The 13,898-nt window shown below is 52.7% G+C and overlaps 4 protein-coding genes across 4 annotated transcripts; 3 read left to right on the forward strand and 1 right to left on the reverse strand.

Moving 5' to 3' along the window:
- Window positions 1–293: 293 nt before the first annotated feature.
- ASPZODRAFT_66941 (hypothetical protein) lies at window positions 294–1,546 on the forward strand (the record flags this gene model as incomplete). Its single annotated transcript, XM_022729412.1, has 3 exons — window positions 294–449; window positions 521–829; window positions 902–1,546. The coding sequence occupies 3 exons, from the start codon at window positions 294–296 to the stop codon at window positions 1,544–1,546; spliced, it is 1,110 nt and encodes a 369-aa protein (XP_022580790.1).
- A 147-nt stretch (window positions 1,547–1,693) lies between these two features.
- Window positions 1,694–2,391, reverse strand: ASPZODRAFT_98048 (hypothetical protein; the record flags this gene model as incomplete). Its single annotated transcript, XM_022730570.1, has 3 exons — window positions 1,694–1,847; window positions 1,931–2,175; window positions 2,263–2,391. 3 exons carry the CDS (start codon window positions 2,389–2,391, stop codon window positions 1,694–1,696), a joined length of 528 nt encoding a protein of 175 aa, XP_022580791.1.
- Window positions 2,392–4,219: 1,828 nt separating this feature from the next.
- ASPZODRAFT_67035 (hypothetical protein) lies at window positions 4,220–8,159 on the forward strand (the record flags this gene model as incomplete). Its single annotated transcript, XM_022729421.1, has 4 exons — window positions 4,220–4,708; window positions 5,201–6,574; window positions 6,692–6,984; window positions 7,316–8,159. The coding sequence occupies 4 exons, from the start codon at window positions 4,220–4,222 to the stop codon at window positions 8,157–8,159; spliced, it is 3,000 nt and encodes a 999-aa protein (XP_022580792.1).
- A 1,418-nt stretch (window positions 8,160–9,577) lies between these two features.
- Window positions 9,578–13,743, forward strand: ASPZODRAFT_133311 (hypothetical protein). Its single transcript, XM_022723241.1, has one exon. The coding sequence runs from the start codon at window positions 9,783–9,785 to the stop codon at window positions 13,470–13,472; it is 3,690 nt and encodes a 1,229-aa protein (XP_022580793.1). The 5' UTR covers window positions 9,578–9,782; the 3' UTR covers window positions 13,473–13,743.
- Window positions 13,744–13,898: the final 155 nt, after the last annotated feature.

Below are 13,898 nucleotides of genomic sequence, written 5' to 3' on the forward strand. Positions count from 1 at the left end.
GCAATTATTTCTCCAACTTCTTACTATTACTCCAGCGTTGATAGACACCATTGCTTAGTCATATTTTTTTTTTTACGCCCAACTAGTTTTTTGCATGTGACTCTACCTAGACTGTTCAGTGTTAGATAAAACTTCAAATATATCTACAGGAGTAAGTAAACAATGCCATAGTTATAAACTTCACACTAATATCCTGTCCAGCTTGCTATATTGTGTGACACCTTTTTGTCCAGAATCTTGGACATCTGTTGTAGTTTCTATACTACCAAACTAGCCATCAAGAATAAATCATAATGTCTGGGTTCAGCTTCGGCTTCTCAGGCGAGGATATTGATGTAGATGAAGCCGACGCTAGCAATTATAATGGGCTGGAGGCACCTTCAACGGCCCAGGACGTCAGTTCTCTTCCTGCGTTGGTGCAGGCGGAGGTACATGATATGAGAGATTGGGTATGTTCGAGTCTATCTGTTTGAGTTGTTGTCAAAGAATCGAACATGGCCTTTGCTGACCTTCAGTTCAGCTATCTTCATTACCCTCTCAAATATCATACAGCACCATACCGATCAAGAGGGCAGAGGGAGATCCTCTACTCCTTGGTCGGCGCGAGATTTTCGACATCCGCGCCCAGCTGATGGCCGAGGACAGCATCGACCAAGACAATGCCACGCTCATCGCTCATCTGGAAGAAGGCGATATCACACCGAACTTCTACGAAGGTGGTTTCAAGACCTGGGAGTGCGCATTGGACCTCGCCAAGCTACTTGCCGATGAGAACCAGTTCCAGGTATCAAGATCAAGCGACGCGGAGAGAAATTCTCATGTCGTCGAGGTATGTATAACGTACATCCCCCTTTAGGCACTAAATAAATGATCTAGGCGCTGATTTTATTCTGACGAACAGCTCGGTTCTGGAACCGCCATGCCGTCACTCGCTCTGTTTGCGAAAAAGCTTTCTGAGCCCAAGACTGAGCTATCATCTCACCAGGGGAAAACATATCTGACATTTGCAGACTACAATGCTGCAGTGCTTCGCCTCGTCACTTTACCTAACATCCTGCTCACATGGAGCGCATGTACTTCTCAACCGGCCGCGACTACATCAGACAACAAAGACGATGACATGTTACTCGACATCACGCCCGAACTTGTGGAGGCATTCCAAACCGACCTCGCACAACGCGGGATCATCATCAACTTCATTTCCGGTGCGTGGTCTCCTGCATTTGTGGACCTTGCGTTCTCTCCAGTAGCGCAGTCGCCTATGATGACGCTAGTCCTCGCCAGCGAAACCATTTACTCGCCCGCTTCTCTTCAGGCGTTCACGGATACTCTCGTCGAGCTTCTCCGTCGATCGGGGACGATGGAGGCGTCGACGAGTAAGGCGTACATTGCGGCGAAGAGGGTTTACTTCGGTGTGGGCGGGGGGGTAGATGAGTTCCTGGAGGTGCTTAAGGGGTCCACCGGGGGAGAACTGGCTGTCTCGGAAAAGGTAGATATCAAGTCTGAGGGTGTGGGCCGAGTAATACTTGAGATAAGCAGTAAATAATGCCAAGAGAAAGAAATAAAAGAGACAGGGTTGAGATAATTTCAGCAACAAGTGCCAATAGTTCAGTTTTCATATATATGTACAATAATACACCCCTAGCTACGCATTTTCGATTCACCCAAGCAAAACAGATAGGAGATATGATTTCTAGTCATAGAGAGAAACAACCTTGCCGTCCTGCATACGCCCAACACGCGCCTCCTCTAATTTCTGGTTCTCGCGCTGATAGTGGGCGGCCACGGCGCTGAGGTCGGCAGCCGAGCCAGGAGAGACGTTGATGATAGATCCGCTGTTGAAAATCCTGTTGGCGAAAAAAAGTTAGATATTGAACTCCAAGCACCAATTTCATCAACGCAATGCCATGCTGATCAAAGAAAGACATACTCGGCAGATCGCAACTCGAGGTGAGTACTAGGACCCTGGGATCCGAACAGATGACGATCGTGAGCCGCCTTCTCCATGGCGACGGTGTGGATGGCATTACGCTGCTCAAAGACCTGCTCCGAGGGAGTCCATTTCTCGATGAGACTGGAGATCCACGATTGCGAGCCAGACTCCTGGTTGGACTTGGAGATGCGGTAAAGAATGTACGCAGAGGCAAAGGTACCGATCGTCACATAGAAGCTCCGCTAAACGTAGACCAAATTTCAGTATCGTATCCAGTCAATTGCTACATAGTCGCGACGGGGAGGGGGGGGGGGGGGGAAGGAACATACCCCGAAGCTTTCGTTCACTGGACCGTGGTGGGCATGCTCAGCGTGAGCTGCGTGAGAGTCAAACCGACGAGGCTGCTGGTGTCGCAGCCCCTGACGAAGCAAAGGCACTGACCGCCGAGCGAGAAACATGGTGTGCAATGAGGTAATGGGCGACGCCGGCAGCTGTGCTGATTGTGATGCCAATAGCGAAACGCCGGTTGGAGGTCGAGGCAGCCAAGACTTTCCGGTCACATGATCCCCTATCTAAATGCGGACTAGGGCGTCCCGGCACTCCCCGTGACCCCGTGATCCCGTGTCCCGTGACCTTCTTCCACGCGACTTCCTCAAACGTCCGTCTCGCAGCCTCACACAACGCATCAGCGAGTCAACAACGGTGTCTCTCGGCATAGAGGAGAGTCCGCTACTTCCAGCAACTCGGTCATGTCGTTCTCTGCAGTCACTGTCAGACGGCGGGTCGCTGTGCTGGCTCGCCAATGGTCTACACCGCCCGTTGGGTGAGTGGCGGGAAGAAACGCGCACCAGCGCCTACAGTGCCAGCAGAATGGAACTCCAGTGCACGAACATGATTGCTCGTCGGGGCGCTACGACTGGGCCCTCAGTCATGGCCAATTCATGCAGTGCTTCGAACGTCGGGATCAGGACCGGCCAACGCATCAATCCTTCATTAGTGTGGTCACCACCCCACATTTCCGCCTGAAGGTTCTTTCTCTCCTATCCGGCCACCTCGATGGGCCTCGCCGTTGATGCCCAATACCCTGCGAGCGTTGGGTTCTCGGAGTGTGGTCTTTGTTCTGGTTGGCCGTTGACGCCTCGCTTCTTGGTACTTTCGCTCTTTTGCGCCAGAAGGAAATGGGGGGTTTCAGTATTGTCCTATTTTGGTGTGACGTGGGAGACCAAAATCACAATGGGTATCAACACCTAAGGTTCGGTCCGCATTCTGTTTAGTCCAGCCTCCCCAGGGCTGGATGGAATCGATCGATCTATTACAGCTTCGGGCTCGTGTGCAGTAACTTGGAAACAGGTTATTAGTTGGCGTTTCCTTGTGGTGATTGTGGTTTTTTTTTTCTATCCTTGGCTATCATTAATTCCAGACATCAAAATCCAGATCATGACTCTTATGACTTCCCTTTCCTGAACTGTCTGCCTGCCTGAGTCTGGCAGCTTTGCTTCCGTGTATTACCATTATTTGCGCCCACTCGCCCTACCCATCCATTTTTAGAATCCTTCCAGTCCCTCAATGCCTAAAGTGTGATTCACACATGCTGATCGAGTGACCATCGAGAATCCTTGTCTGTCAACTTCTATTGTTCGGAATATATCTTTAACATATCCGGGCACACCTGCAAATGTACTGTGCTGGATGAGCAAATCCCCAATTGTTTTTCTGCCAGTATCACCATCCAATATTTGATTCCCACATTTCTCCCACTGGAAACACGTCTGTCAGCATCAGGTGTACTTGGGCACACAGCAGTGAAAACACTCCACCATGGCGAAGTCAAAAGCCAAAGGCAAAGATAAAGGAAATGCGAAGGCCGGTAAGAAGGGCAAGAAGGGCAACAACAGCAACAACAACCAAGAACCATCGGAGAATCAAACTGCCCCTCCAACCACAGCCGACACTCCCGTCGACGATCTTGATACCACCACGCCTCCTCCTGAGACTGAAGAGCCATCCTCACCAACTATCGACCTTGACAACCAAACAGACAACGCCACTCCTCGCCCATCCAGCCCCGACCCAGCCCTGGCTCAACCACCTGCTGTGAATGATGTTGAGGACCAAGAAGCACAGACTGGCACGGAGGAACAAGCAATCCTAGACCAGCCTTCAGATCCTATAGAGCCTGCAAGTGGCTTAGAGTCTGCTAATCCCGAAGACCCTTTCGAAACTGCAGAGACTGCAGATACCACAGAGCCTACACAACTTCCAGAGTCGATCGACCCTGTCGAGCCCATGCCTGTTGACCCTGCAGAGCCCGAGTCTGTCGACGCTGCCGAGTCCGAATTTGTCGACTCACTCGAGACTATCGAGCCCACCGAATCTATAAATCCTTTTGAAGCCGCAGAGTCTACTGAGCCAGTCGAGCCCACTGAGCCGGTCGAGTCCACTGAGCCTGTTGAGCCAACTGAGCCAACTGAGCCAACTGAGCCTGTTGAACCCGTCGAGGAGCCTGTTGAGCCCACTGAGCCTGTCGAACCTGTTGAGCCCACTGAGCTTGTCGAAGAACCCATCGAGCCTGTCGAGGAAGCCGTCGAGCCTGTCGAAGAACCCATCGAGCCTGTCGAAGAACCTATCGAGCCTGTAGAAGAACCTACCGAGCCTGTCGAGGAAGCCACTGAGCCTGTCGAGCCTGTCGAAGAACCTACTGAGCCCGTCGAGCCCGTCGAGTCCACAGAGCCTGTCGAAGAAACCACTGAGCCTGTCGAAGAAACCACTGAGCCTGTCGAAGAAACCACTGAGCCTGTCGAGCCTGTTGAATCCTTCGAGGGTGCAGAGTTTGTCGAGCCTTCAGAGACTGTTGAGCCTGTCGAGCCCGCTGAGCCTATTGAACCTGTCGAGCCCGCTGAGCCTATTGAACCTGTCGAGTCTCTGGAGCCCGTCGAACCTGTTGAGGCTATTGAGCCTGTCGAGTCTGTCGAACCCGTTGAACCTACTGAGCCCGTCGAACCTGTCGAGGAAGTCACTGAGCCTGTCGAGTTCGTCGAACCCGTCGAGAGTACAGAGGCTGTCGAGAGCACAGACTCAGCTGAGAAAACAGATTATCTTGACGCTGCTCAACCGGCCGAGGACCCAGAACCTACCAGGGCCATCGAAGTAGAAGAAACACCAAAGGCTCCCGAAACCCCTGCAGCTGTTGAAGCCGTTGACTCAATAGGTGATACTGAGTCGAAGAAGAAGCGGTCGAAGAAATCGAAGAAGGGTCGCCAGTCAGAGCCAGCGCCATCTCCAGCTGCTCGAACCCAATCCACTGAACGGTCATCAACACCTACTCCGAGAAACCACTCCTTCTCACGGTCTTCCGCTGCCCCTGTGCCCTCTCAATCTGTCCCAGAAGGTCGGTACATCACAAGTCCTCCCCCTGAGGCTTATATCTCCTATCCATCTTCCCCAGCATATCACGCCTACGCATCCCCTACATACGCTTCACCCGTACCGAAAGCCAGAAGCCCTCTGGCGCGTCCTTACATTTCACCAATGATGTCTCCACATGCAACACCACCGGCTCAGCCGGTAATGCCTCATGCTCCTCCATCAACAGCTCCCAGCTATACAACTGCTCTTCACTCACCTGTTATGAGCTCTGCAGGAATGATCCCGCCGTACGCCCCCTACCCGCCGCCTCCCCAAGGTATGGCGACAGCACATCGAGGCTACATGGATCCGTACTATGCTTCTTCCCTTCAAGCTATGCAGACCATGGGCCTTGCGAGTGGTCTTGCTGGTGGCTTGGTGAACGGCCAAGCGCGTGAAAACGGCACGATTTCCCCACCAGACCACGGAGACGAGCATATCGAGCTTCTCGCACGCATTCAAAACGCAATTCCCGATCTCAGCAAATTGTTGAACGGCTTCAAAGACACTCAAAGCAAGCTGACGACAAGGGAGGCTGAATTCCAACAGATCCAAAATCAGCATGAGCAGGCTCTGATGCACAAGGACTTTTATATCGAGGCCCTTCAGGCTCAGATGAGGAAGACTGCCAGCGAGAGCGCAGAGGAGAGTACAAAACTCAAAAACACCATCAACGAACTACGCCTTGAGCTGGGAAATCTCCAAGAGAGGCAACGGGATGTCGAAGAGAGCCTTAGCAACTCAGAAAAGTCAAATGAGCAACTGCTGGAAAATAAGGTTAAGCTGGAGCAACAAATCACCAAACTGAACGCCACCTTCGAGGAAGCACGCGTTGCTCACGAGAGGGAGATTGAGCACCGCAAACAGCAAGAAGCAGCGGCTCTTGTGGCTCAGAAGCTCGAGTTGACCGAACTGTTCGAAGAGATCAAAGCCGAAGACGAGAAGCTCGCTGCCGAAGCTTTGGAGGCTCGAGAGAAGGAGCTGCTGGATCAGCAAGAATCTCTGCAAGCCGAATGGGACCAGGTGAAACAGAAATTGCAAGAATCGGAAGATGCCCTGAAGGCCGAGTTGGAGTCAACGGGGTCGGAGTTGGATTCTACCAAATCCGAGCTGGAAGCGAAGATCTCCGAGTTGGAGACGAAGAAGGGCGAGCTGGAGTCGGCCATGACGGACCTGGAGTCCCATCGAGCCGAGATTGAGACGAAGCACGCCGAACTGGAGTCCACACGTGCGGACGTGGCCGCCAAACACCAGGAGCTGGAGGACGCCCATGAGAGCCACGCGAGGGCGCTAGACGACCTCCATACCTCCCACTCGAGCGAGCTCGACAGTCTTCGCGGTACGCACGAAGAGCAACTCGCGGCGGCAGCCAAGGAGCTGGAGGAGCAGCAGCAGCAGTGGTTCGAAGAACGAACCAGGCTGGAACAAGAACTCTCCGAGAAGAAAGAAGAACTTGCGAGCACCGAGCGGGAGAAAGATAAGCTCGAAGAACAGTGCATTGCAAAGGAACAGCAGCTCCAGCACGCCGTGGAGGAAATGCGCCTCACCATCGACCACCTGGATGGCGATCGCGAGAGATTAAGAAAGACTTTGCACAGCTTGGGAGAGGCCACTGATCTCAAGAGCACCAAAGGTGACTCATTCTTGTAAGTGACCACCGTGTGAGAATATTTTTTCTCGATATATTCGACGATCATTCTCTATATTTTTCGTTTCAAATTTCTTGTCCATACATATGTGACGCCCAGTCTACTCTCATTTGTTTATTTTCTATGGATATTTTTTCTTCTTCTCCTTCTTCTTCTTCTTCTCTCGATTCTCCCCGTCGAGTTTCCAACGGGTAACATTCATTTCACACCTTTTCCTTTTATTTTCGTTGTTTATTTTCGTTTTTTTTTATGTCTGATAGTGTCATGAGCCATATATGATGAGAAACGTATAGAAATGTACCTGTTCTGATAAGACGATGAACTCTAGTGTGGACTGCTTCGATCAACTCTCGCATCTTATTGTCGACCTGTCCAAAGAACACTTCTCGTACCTCCCTATTGATCCGCCCAAAGACATTCTGTCCAAGATTCCTCCTGAGCTGCCATCTTTCCTAGACAACACCACCGCCTCGCGCGAATTGCGATCCGCCTACATCCAGCATGTCATTTCGAAGACGCTGACGTTCCGGATCTTCCAGCCGTTCCTGTTCACCCTGGGACGGCGGTATGACAAGGCCGACACCTTCTTCCAGATGCTCTCGATGGACATCCGCCGCAAGTCTGTGCGACGGGAGGCCTTCTGGCGGCAGCAGACACTCAAGGCGGCATACACGACGTCGGACGCCAAGCAGTCGATCAACGTGGTAGCCGCCGTCATTGTGGACGAGATCGTCGACCACATCAAGCACTTCACCGACCCCAAGACGCTCGACACGCTGATCACGGCGGTGCGCAAGATCGTCAAGCTGGCCGCCGAGACCTGGCGCCATGCTCGCGTCGAACGCGAGCTGGTGCTGGCCACCCTACCGGCGCCCGATGCCGAAGTCGCGGTCAACGAGGAGTGGGAGGAGTACGGCACCACCAAAGAGCGGGATTATTACACGCCAAACAGCGATCCTACCCGCCATGTGGTGCTCCGCACCTTCCCTCGCATCATGCGAGAGGCAGCCCACGAGGACTTTGCCGACGACAAGGAAAAGGCCACTTCATGTGTGTACTCGTACGGCACTGTCCTCTATTCCGACTCGCCGATCGTGATTAGCCGGCTGCAAGAGCTCGCGAGGCGATCCACCGAGTCTCTCGGTAATACAAACGGACATACCAGCAGCTAAAAAGGCCTGCTGTTGATACCTAGCCTCTAACTCCTCCAGTCACTCTCTAAGCCTCTCTCCTGAAGCTTTTAACCTTTCCTTTGTTTTTTCTTCTTCTTTTTCTTCTCTTCTGGAACATTCCATTCTGTCATATTGTCTTGTTATATCTTTGTCTCGGTATATTCGGTATATTGACTCGGTATATTGGCTCCCTCGATGGGTATTTTCTTCTACATATTGTTCTTTTTTTCCCCCTGTCCATTCTACTTTGTATCTTTGATATGTTTCTTTCTTCTTTTTCTTCTTTTCCTCTCAGCATCTTTTCAGCGTTCTTGTTTTCTCCTATTCTCATTCCTCTTACTCATGTACTGTAAGTGGACATGCCGACTTGGGTATGTTTACGAAATGTTTAAAATGTAAACAAGACAATAGATAACTACCTACATAGGTATATTGATATCTAGTATGGATTATAGGATCTCCTCGATGATGTCACCTGTACAGCCACACCTACTAGAGCCTCCATCGTACTTTGTGGATGACGGCTGTGAGCCATGGATGAGCCATGTCTCCATCAGATGGTAACTAACCAGTCAGATCCCAACCGTCTACTAGGTAATATTATCCTGTAGGCTGATTGAAAGGCTCCTGCTTTGCTTTCCTGCACAGCCTCGCCGTGTTCCAGACATGGGCCTGCGCCACATATGCCTGGGGCTTGAGCCTTGTTGTAACTTACCGGGTTTACGTATCAGCTTGTATTATTACCGTATCTCTGTCTACTGAAGTTAAGAGAATGGACTCGAGAATGGACTCTTCAAGTCCATTCTCTCCCTCTATCAGTCTCCCTACATTCATTTATATTAATACCAAAATCTTCTACCTAGGTATATATCCTCCACGATGGGCTGTTTCGCCCCCGTCGGGCGCGTCGTGACTGGCCCTGGATGCGCCCAGTTCGACGCCGGCGGCTGTTCTGTCGCTGGCTATCAGCCGCATCCCAGTAATCGGTCGGGAGGCAGACTGGCAGCTCCTGGAGAACGCCTCATTTCACTGGTAGGTACTAGGTACCTAGTATACTTACTTGCTACCTGGTAGTATACTCCTTACTGGGTAGTATACTACTTACTAGGTAACTACCTCTGTCTGTTCGACAACCCCTCCCTAGTCGTGTTTGCCCGCATATGTAGTAAGGCGTCCTTTGGTCCCCCTCGCCCTTCTTCAGCCTGGACGGACTGGCTTCCTTCCTTCCTCCTCTCTCCACTCTCTCTCCTCTCCTCTAGTTTTGTTCTGACGGCGTTGATCCAGGTCTCTCGGTGGGTAGAGCTGCCTTGTCGGCCAACACGTCATTTTCTCACTGTTGCTTTATTATCTTGGACTCTGTCTCTCTCCGTACGATCTTGAGTCAGCCTGTGCTTTTGTGGTTTCCCTTCAGCACTCCCCCCCCCCAACAAGTCGAGGAGTGTTCCCCCCCCCCTCCTCTCGACTATTTAATTAAAAGCTTGTGCATGGTGGCTTCTGTGGCGTCGAGAATGGCACTTTAGCAGTGCCCTTGTGTTGTATTTGATTGAGTATACGAGCGCTGCTTTCTTCCCCCAGAACCGTGCTTGCTTCAACGGTGGATCGACACAACGTGCATCCGACAAGATGTCGAGCGGGTCGGCTCGCCTTCTGAATACCCTCTCCCCGTCTGTCGAGTCGAGTTTCCAGGACCCTTACCTGTCAGCACCCTCCGACCCCGAGGAGGAGTCGTTTAGATCGGCAGGCATCAGACTCACTCCCGCCGCCAACGATGCTCCGACAACTGCTCGCTTGGGGAGCGGTAGAGAATCGCCCGTCAACGCTGCAGCGGGCCAGGTAGACTCGCTGGCGGTCCAACCGACCTACTTCCAAGACTTCCTCAGCCCCGCCGAGGAACTCTACAGCGAAGTCAGCGGCCACACTTCCCCCGACGAGGAGCTGTTCCTCGGGAGCTTCGAGACAGAACTTCGGACAGAACAATCGCAGACATGGTGGCCGACTGTCGAGGTCTCTCCGCAGCAGGAAGGACTGCGCCCCCCTACTGCTGCATATCACCCGTCGGGGCCGTCACTACAGCTACTGACTCCGGACCCAACAAACCACTCGACCCCGTCGGCATCTGGATCTCTCCAGCCCCAGGGCGTATCCCTGCAGAGTCGTTTGCTTCAGATGCCTATGTTGATCACCAACCATTCCAATAAGGACAACACTCTCAATGTAGCCGTGACCCCAGACTCAGCCACCAGCCGCAGCCCCAAAATTAAGATCGAGAGATACTCGCGTGGCGATTCGCCCGAGCGCGAAATTCTCCCTGCGAACCGTCGCCATAGCCAATCCATCCATCATCTGTCGCCTGGCGGCATGAACTCGGCGAGTGAACCGGATGACGAAGAAGAAGAGGAGGAGAAGGAGGAGGAAGACATGAATGACGGCCGCTCTCCAGCCAAGCAACCCGTCTCTCGTGCGAGCGATGGTTCCTGGATGCCTGGTATTGTCACCGGCCAGGGAGGGTTGGACCCCTCCTCTAGAGGAAATGATTATGTTCCCAGCCCGAACGAAATGGGGAACAAGCGTCAGCTGGAAGAAAAGAACGAAGATATCCGATCGTGGTCGAAATCCGTCAGCGCGGCAAACAGCGATGCCGAGGACAGTGGTCGCCGCCGGTCCCGAGGCCGTAAAGTCTTTCCCGGGGTCAGACCCAGAGCAAAGAGCGCAGGGGACCGCCAGGACTATTTCAACTTGAAAATAATCCCAGGTCCCGGGATTCTCATTGACGAGAGTAGCGGAGATGACTACAGCGATCGGGACTCTGATTCCGGTTCGACGTTAAGTTCGCCGCAGTCTCCGCCAGTGAGCGCCACCCACAAAATATGGGAGAATGCCGATGATTTCAGACCGTCAGAGCTCGAGAACTACAGCTTCCCCGCGAGACAGCCCTTTGACGTCCATCCGTGGCGAGACGGACCCACGGATGAAACCCCAAGAGCTGAAAAGTTGCAACCAGACAGTTCGAATGCCGCCATAATGGAGTACGAACGGCGCGCCAAAGAGATGGACAACATCTCCCGGGCGGCGACCTGGGGTACCCGGAATCTAAGCGATATTGACCTAGCAAGCCTCATGGATAAAAGTGGTTCAATCCGTCCGAAAGACTCTGCAGCAAGCCCTACCACTAGCAAACCCAGCAGACGCGGCAGCCTCCTGGAGAAGTTGAGGCATCAACTATCCAACAAGTCGACAAGCCAGGCAACAACCATCGAGACAACCAACCAGAAACATGAGCCAGTGGATGCTAGGAAATATGAGGTCTCAAGACCATCAATTACCCGGAAATTCAGCATTGGGCGACCAACATCCCCATCTCTCAGCACCAGCAGCGCGCTTGTCGCGATGACAGGGCAGATGGCTGCAATCGGTGGCACGGGCGCTGTGTCCCAAAACATGACTGGAAGATCCCAGTGCAACCTGAAGCGCGGGCGAGCCAGAAGTGATTTACCAATACCATCGAGTCCAGGTTTACTAAGTCTCATCAAGAGCCACGGCGGACCTCCAGTAGGGAACATTGCGCTTTCGCCTCTGCTTGCTGGCGGGGCTTCAAAGGTAAAACTCGGCCGGGGAGAAGTTGAGAGTAATCTTTGTGATGATGAGGACGACGATAACGACGATGACGACGACGAAGAAATGGGAAATGAACCCGGCTTGACGATGGACTTTCCTATCCCCCAACAACTCCCCTTGCCGACGTATGAGGGGTTCAAAACCCAGATCTTCAGGCTTAATCCTCGGTTGGAGCCAGCATTGCTCCATCGGCTTGCCCACGAACAGGTCCGCCGGTACAAGGCTCTTGTGGAAACGAATCGGAAGCACCGTCAGGCTGTCATCCAAGGAAAATGCACTGCGGGTTCGTCATGTTTTGCCCAGGGCGGCAAAGCCAAGCTGGGCTCCCGGAATTCCGACTCGACATATGCTCAATTTCAAGTCTCGGGACACCACGAAGATGGCCATAACCCCGCCACCCTCCCCGAGGAGAACGCCATCCCTCGGGCGCAGTTCCCACCCGGTGTACCTTTACCCCCGGTCGAACGGCTGCCGGCCGAATTTGAGTGCCCTCTATGTTTCAAGGTGAAGAAGTTTCAGAAGCCATCCGATTGGACGAAACACGTTCACGAAGATATTCAGCCGTTCACCTGCACCTTCCCTGACTGCAACGAGCCCAAATCCTTCAAGCGCAAAGCTGACTGGGTTCGACACGAGGGTGAGAAACATCGGCAACTCGAGTGGTGGGCATGCGAGTTCCCCGAATGCAACCACAAGTGCCACCGCAAGGACAACTTTGTGCAGCATCTGACCCGGGAGCACAAAATGCCCGAGGTCAAGATCAGGAAGTCCAAGGGCCGTGATTCCATGGCCAAGTCTGGGGGCGCCGATGAAGCCAGGCGTGAGAGAGAGCTCCGGGAGCTGTGGCATATGGTAGATCGGTGCCGCCACGAATCACCCAAGAATCCTCGAAACGAACCGTGCAGGTTCTGTGGCAACGTGTGCAGCTCCTGGAAGAAGTTGACCGTGCATCTTGCGAAGCACATGGAACAAATCGCCATGCCGGTCTTGCGGATGGTTGAGGAGCGCCCCTCGGCTCTGCCCACGGGGGCGAGTCCGATGGATAGACGCCCGCCGCTGGTAACAGCCTCACCACAGCCCATCTCCCCTGAGGATAAGGCCGGTGTGGGCCAGGCGGAATATTCGGAGACCCCGGTTAACAAATCCGCTTCCGAAATAGCGTCCGATTTTTCGAACATGCACTGTTCTCCTACTACTGTCGCGGTTCAGAGCAACGAATTACTTCCCATGTCGGCGGCTTACCACGCTTCTGCATCCTATCCAGCGCCCTTTCACAGACCCCAGCCTACTACAATCGTACCAGGTAATGCACCGGGCGGCATACCCTCTTCCTCTTATTCGCAGCTGGGTGTTCTGAATCCCCAGGTCGGTACGCAGCTGGCGACATCCATGTCCTATGTCCCCAAACACCAGAACTCGGCCTCTTATCCGCCACCGTTTAACGCGATTCCTAACCTCAATATCCCTGTGTCGCGCAGTCCCTACGATCTTTCAGTCAACACGGCCGATATAACCTCCCTCTTTGACGCCCAGAATTCGCTCCACGCCTCGCCCATCGCGTCGAGTAATCTGGTGCCCCCGGTGGCGTACGAGACCGACTATCAGGGTGTTGTCGACATGAGCACCATGGATTCGGCGTCGTACAGCACGCAGTACTACCAGTATACAAATGTGGACCATCAGTATTCTGCGGCATGATAGTTCTTTTGTATATCACCCGCTCATTCGAAACTCTCGAGGCTCAATCAACATGAACAGATACCCTATTGCCCTTTTTTCTTTCCTTCTTTTTTTTAGGAAATTCCTTTTTCTTTGCTTTTGGCACTTGCCTTAGTATTGGAGACATTAGCTTTTGAAGCGGTTCTATATTCTACCGGGAATGTGACGATTTGGATATCTTTTTTGGCTTCGTTTCTGATGATCGAACATACTATCATTACCATGTACAGACCAGAGTACCTTCATTACGTCCTGGAATACGTATGTCAGCCTCGATCTGCAATTGCAATTCCTCTAGTATGACGGATGCATACACCATACTACATGCCTAATGCTATACTTCGTACCGGGGGGGGGGGTACTCTGTACTCCGTACTGGGCACTCACTAGTCATAGCACCCAGTC

Source organism: Penicilliopsis zonata (assembly GCF_001890105.1).
Source record: "Penicilliopsis zonata CBS 506.65 unplaced genomic scaffold ASPZOscaffold_8, whole genome shotgun sequence".
Taxonomy (NCBI): Eukaryota; Fungi; Ascomycota; class Eurotiomycetes; order Eurotiales; family Aspergillaceae; genus Penicilliopsis; species Penicilliopsis zonata.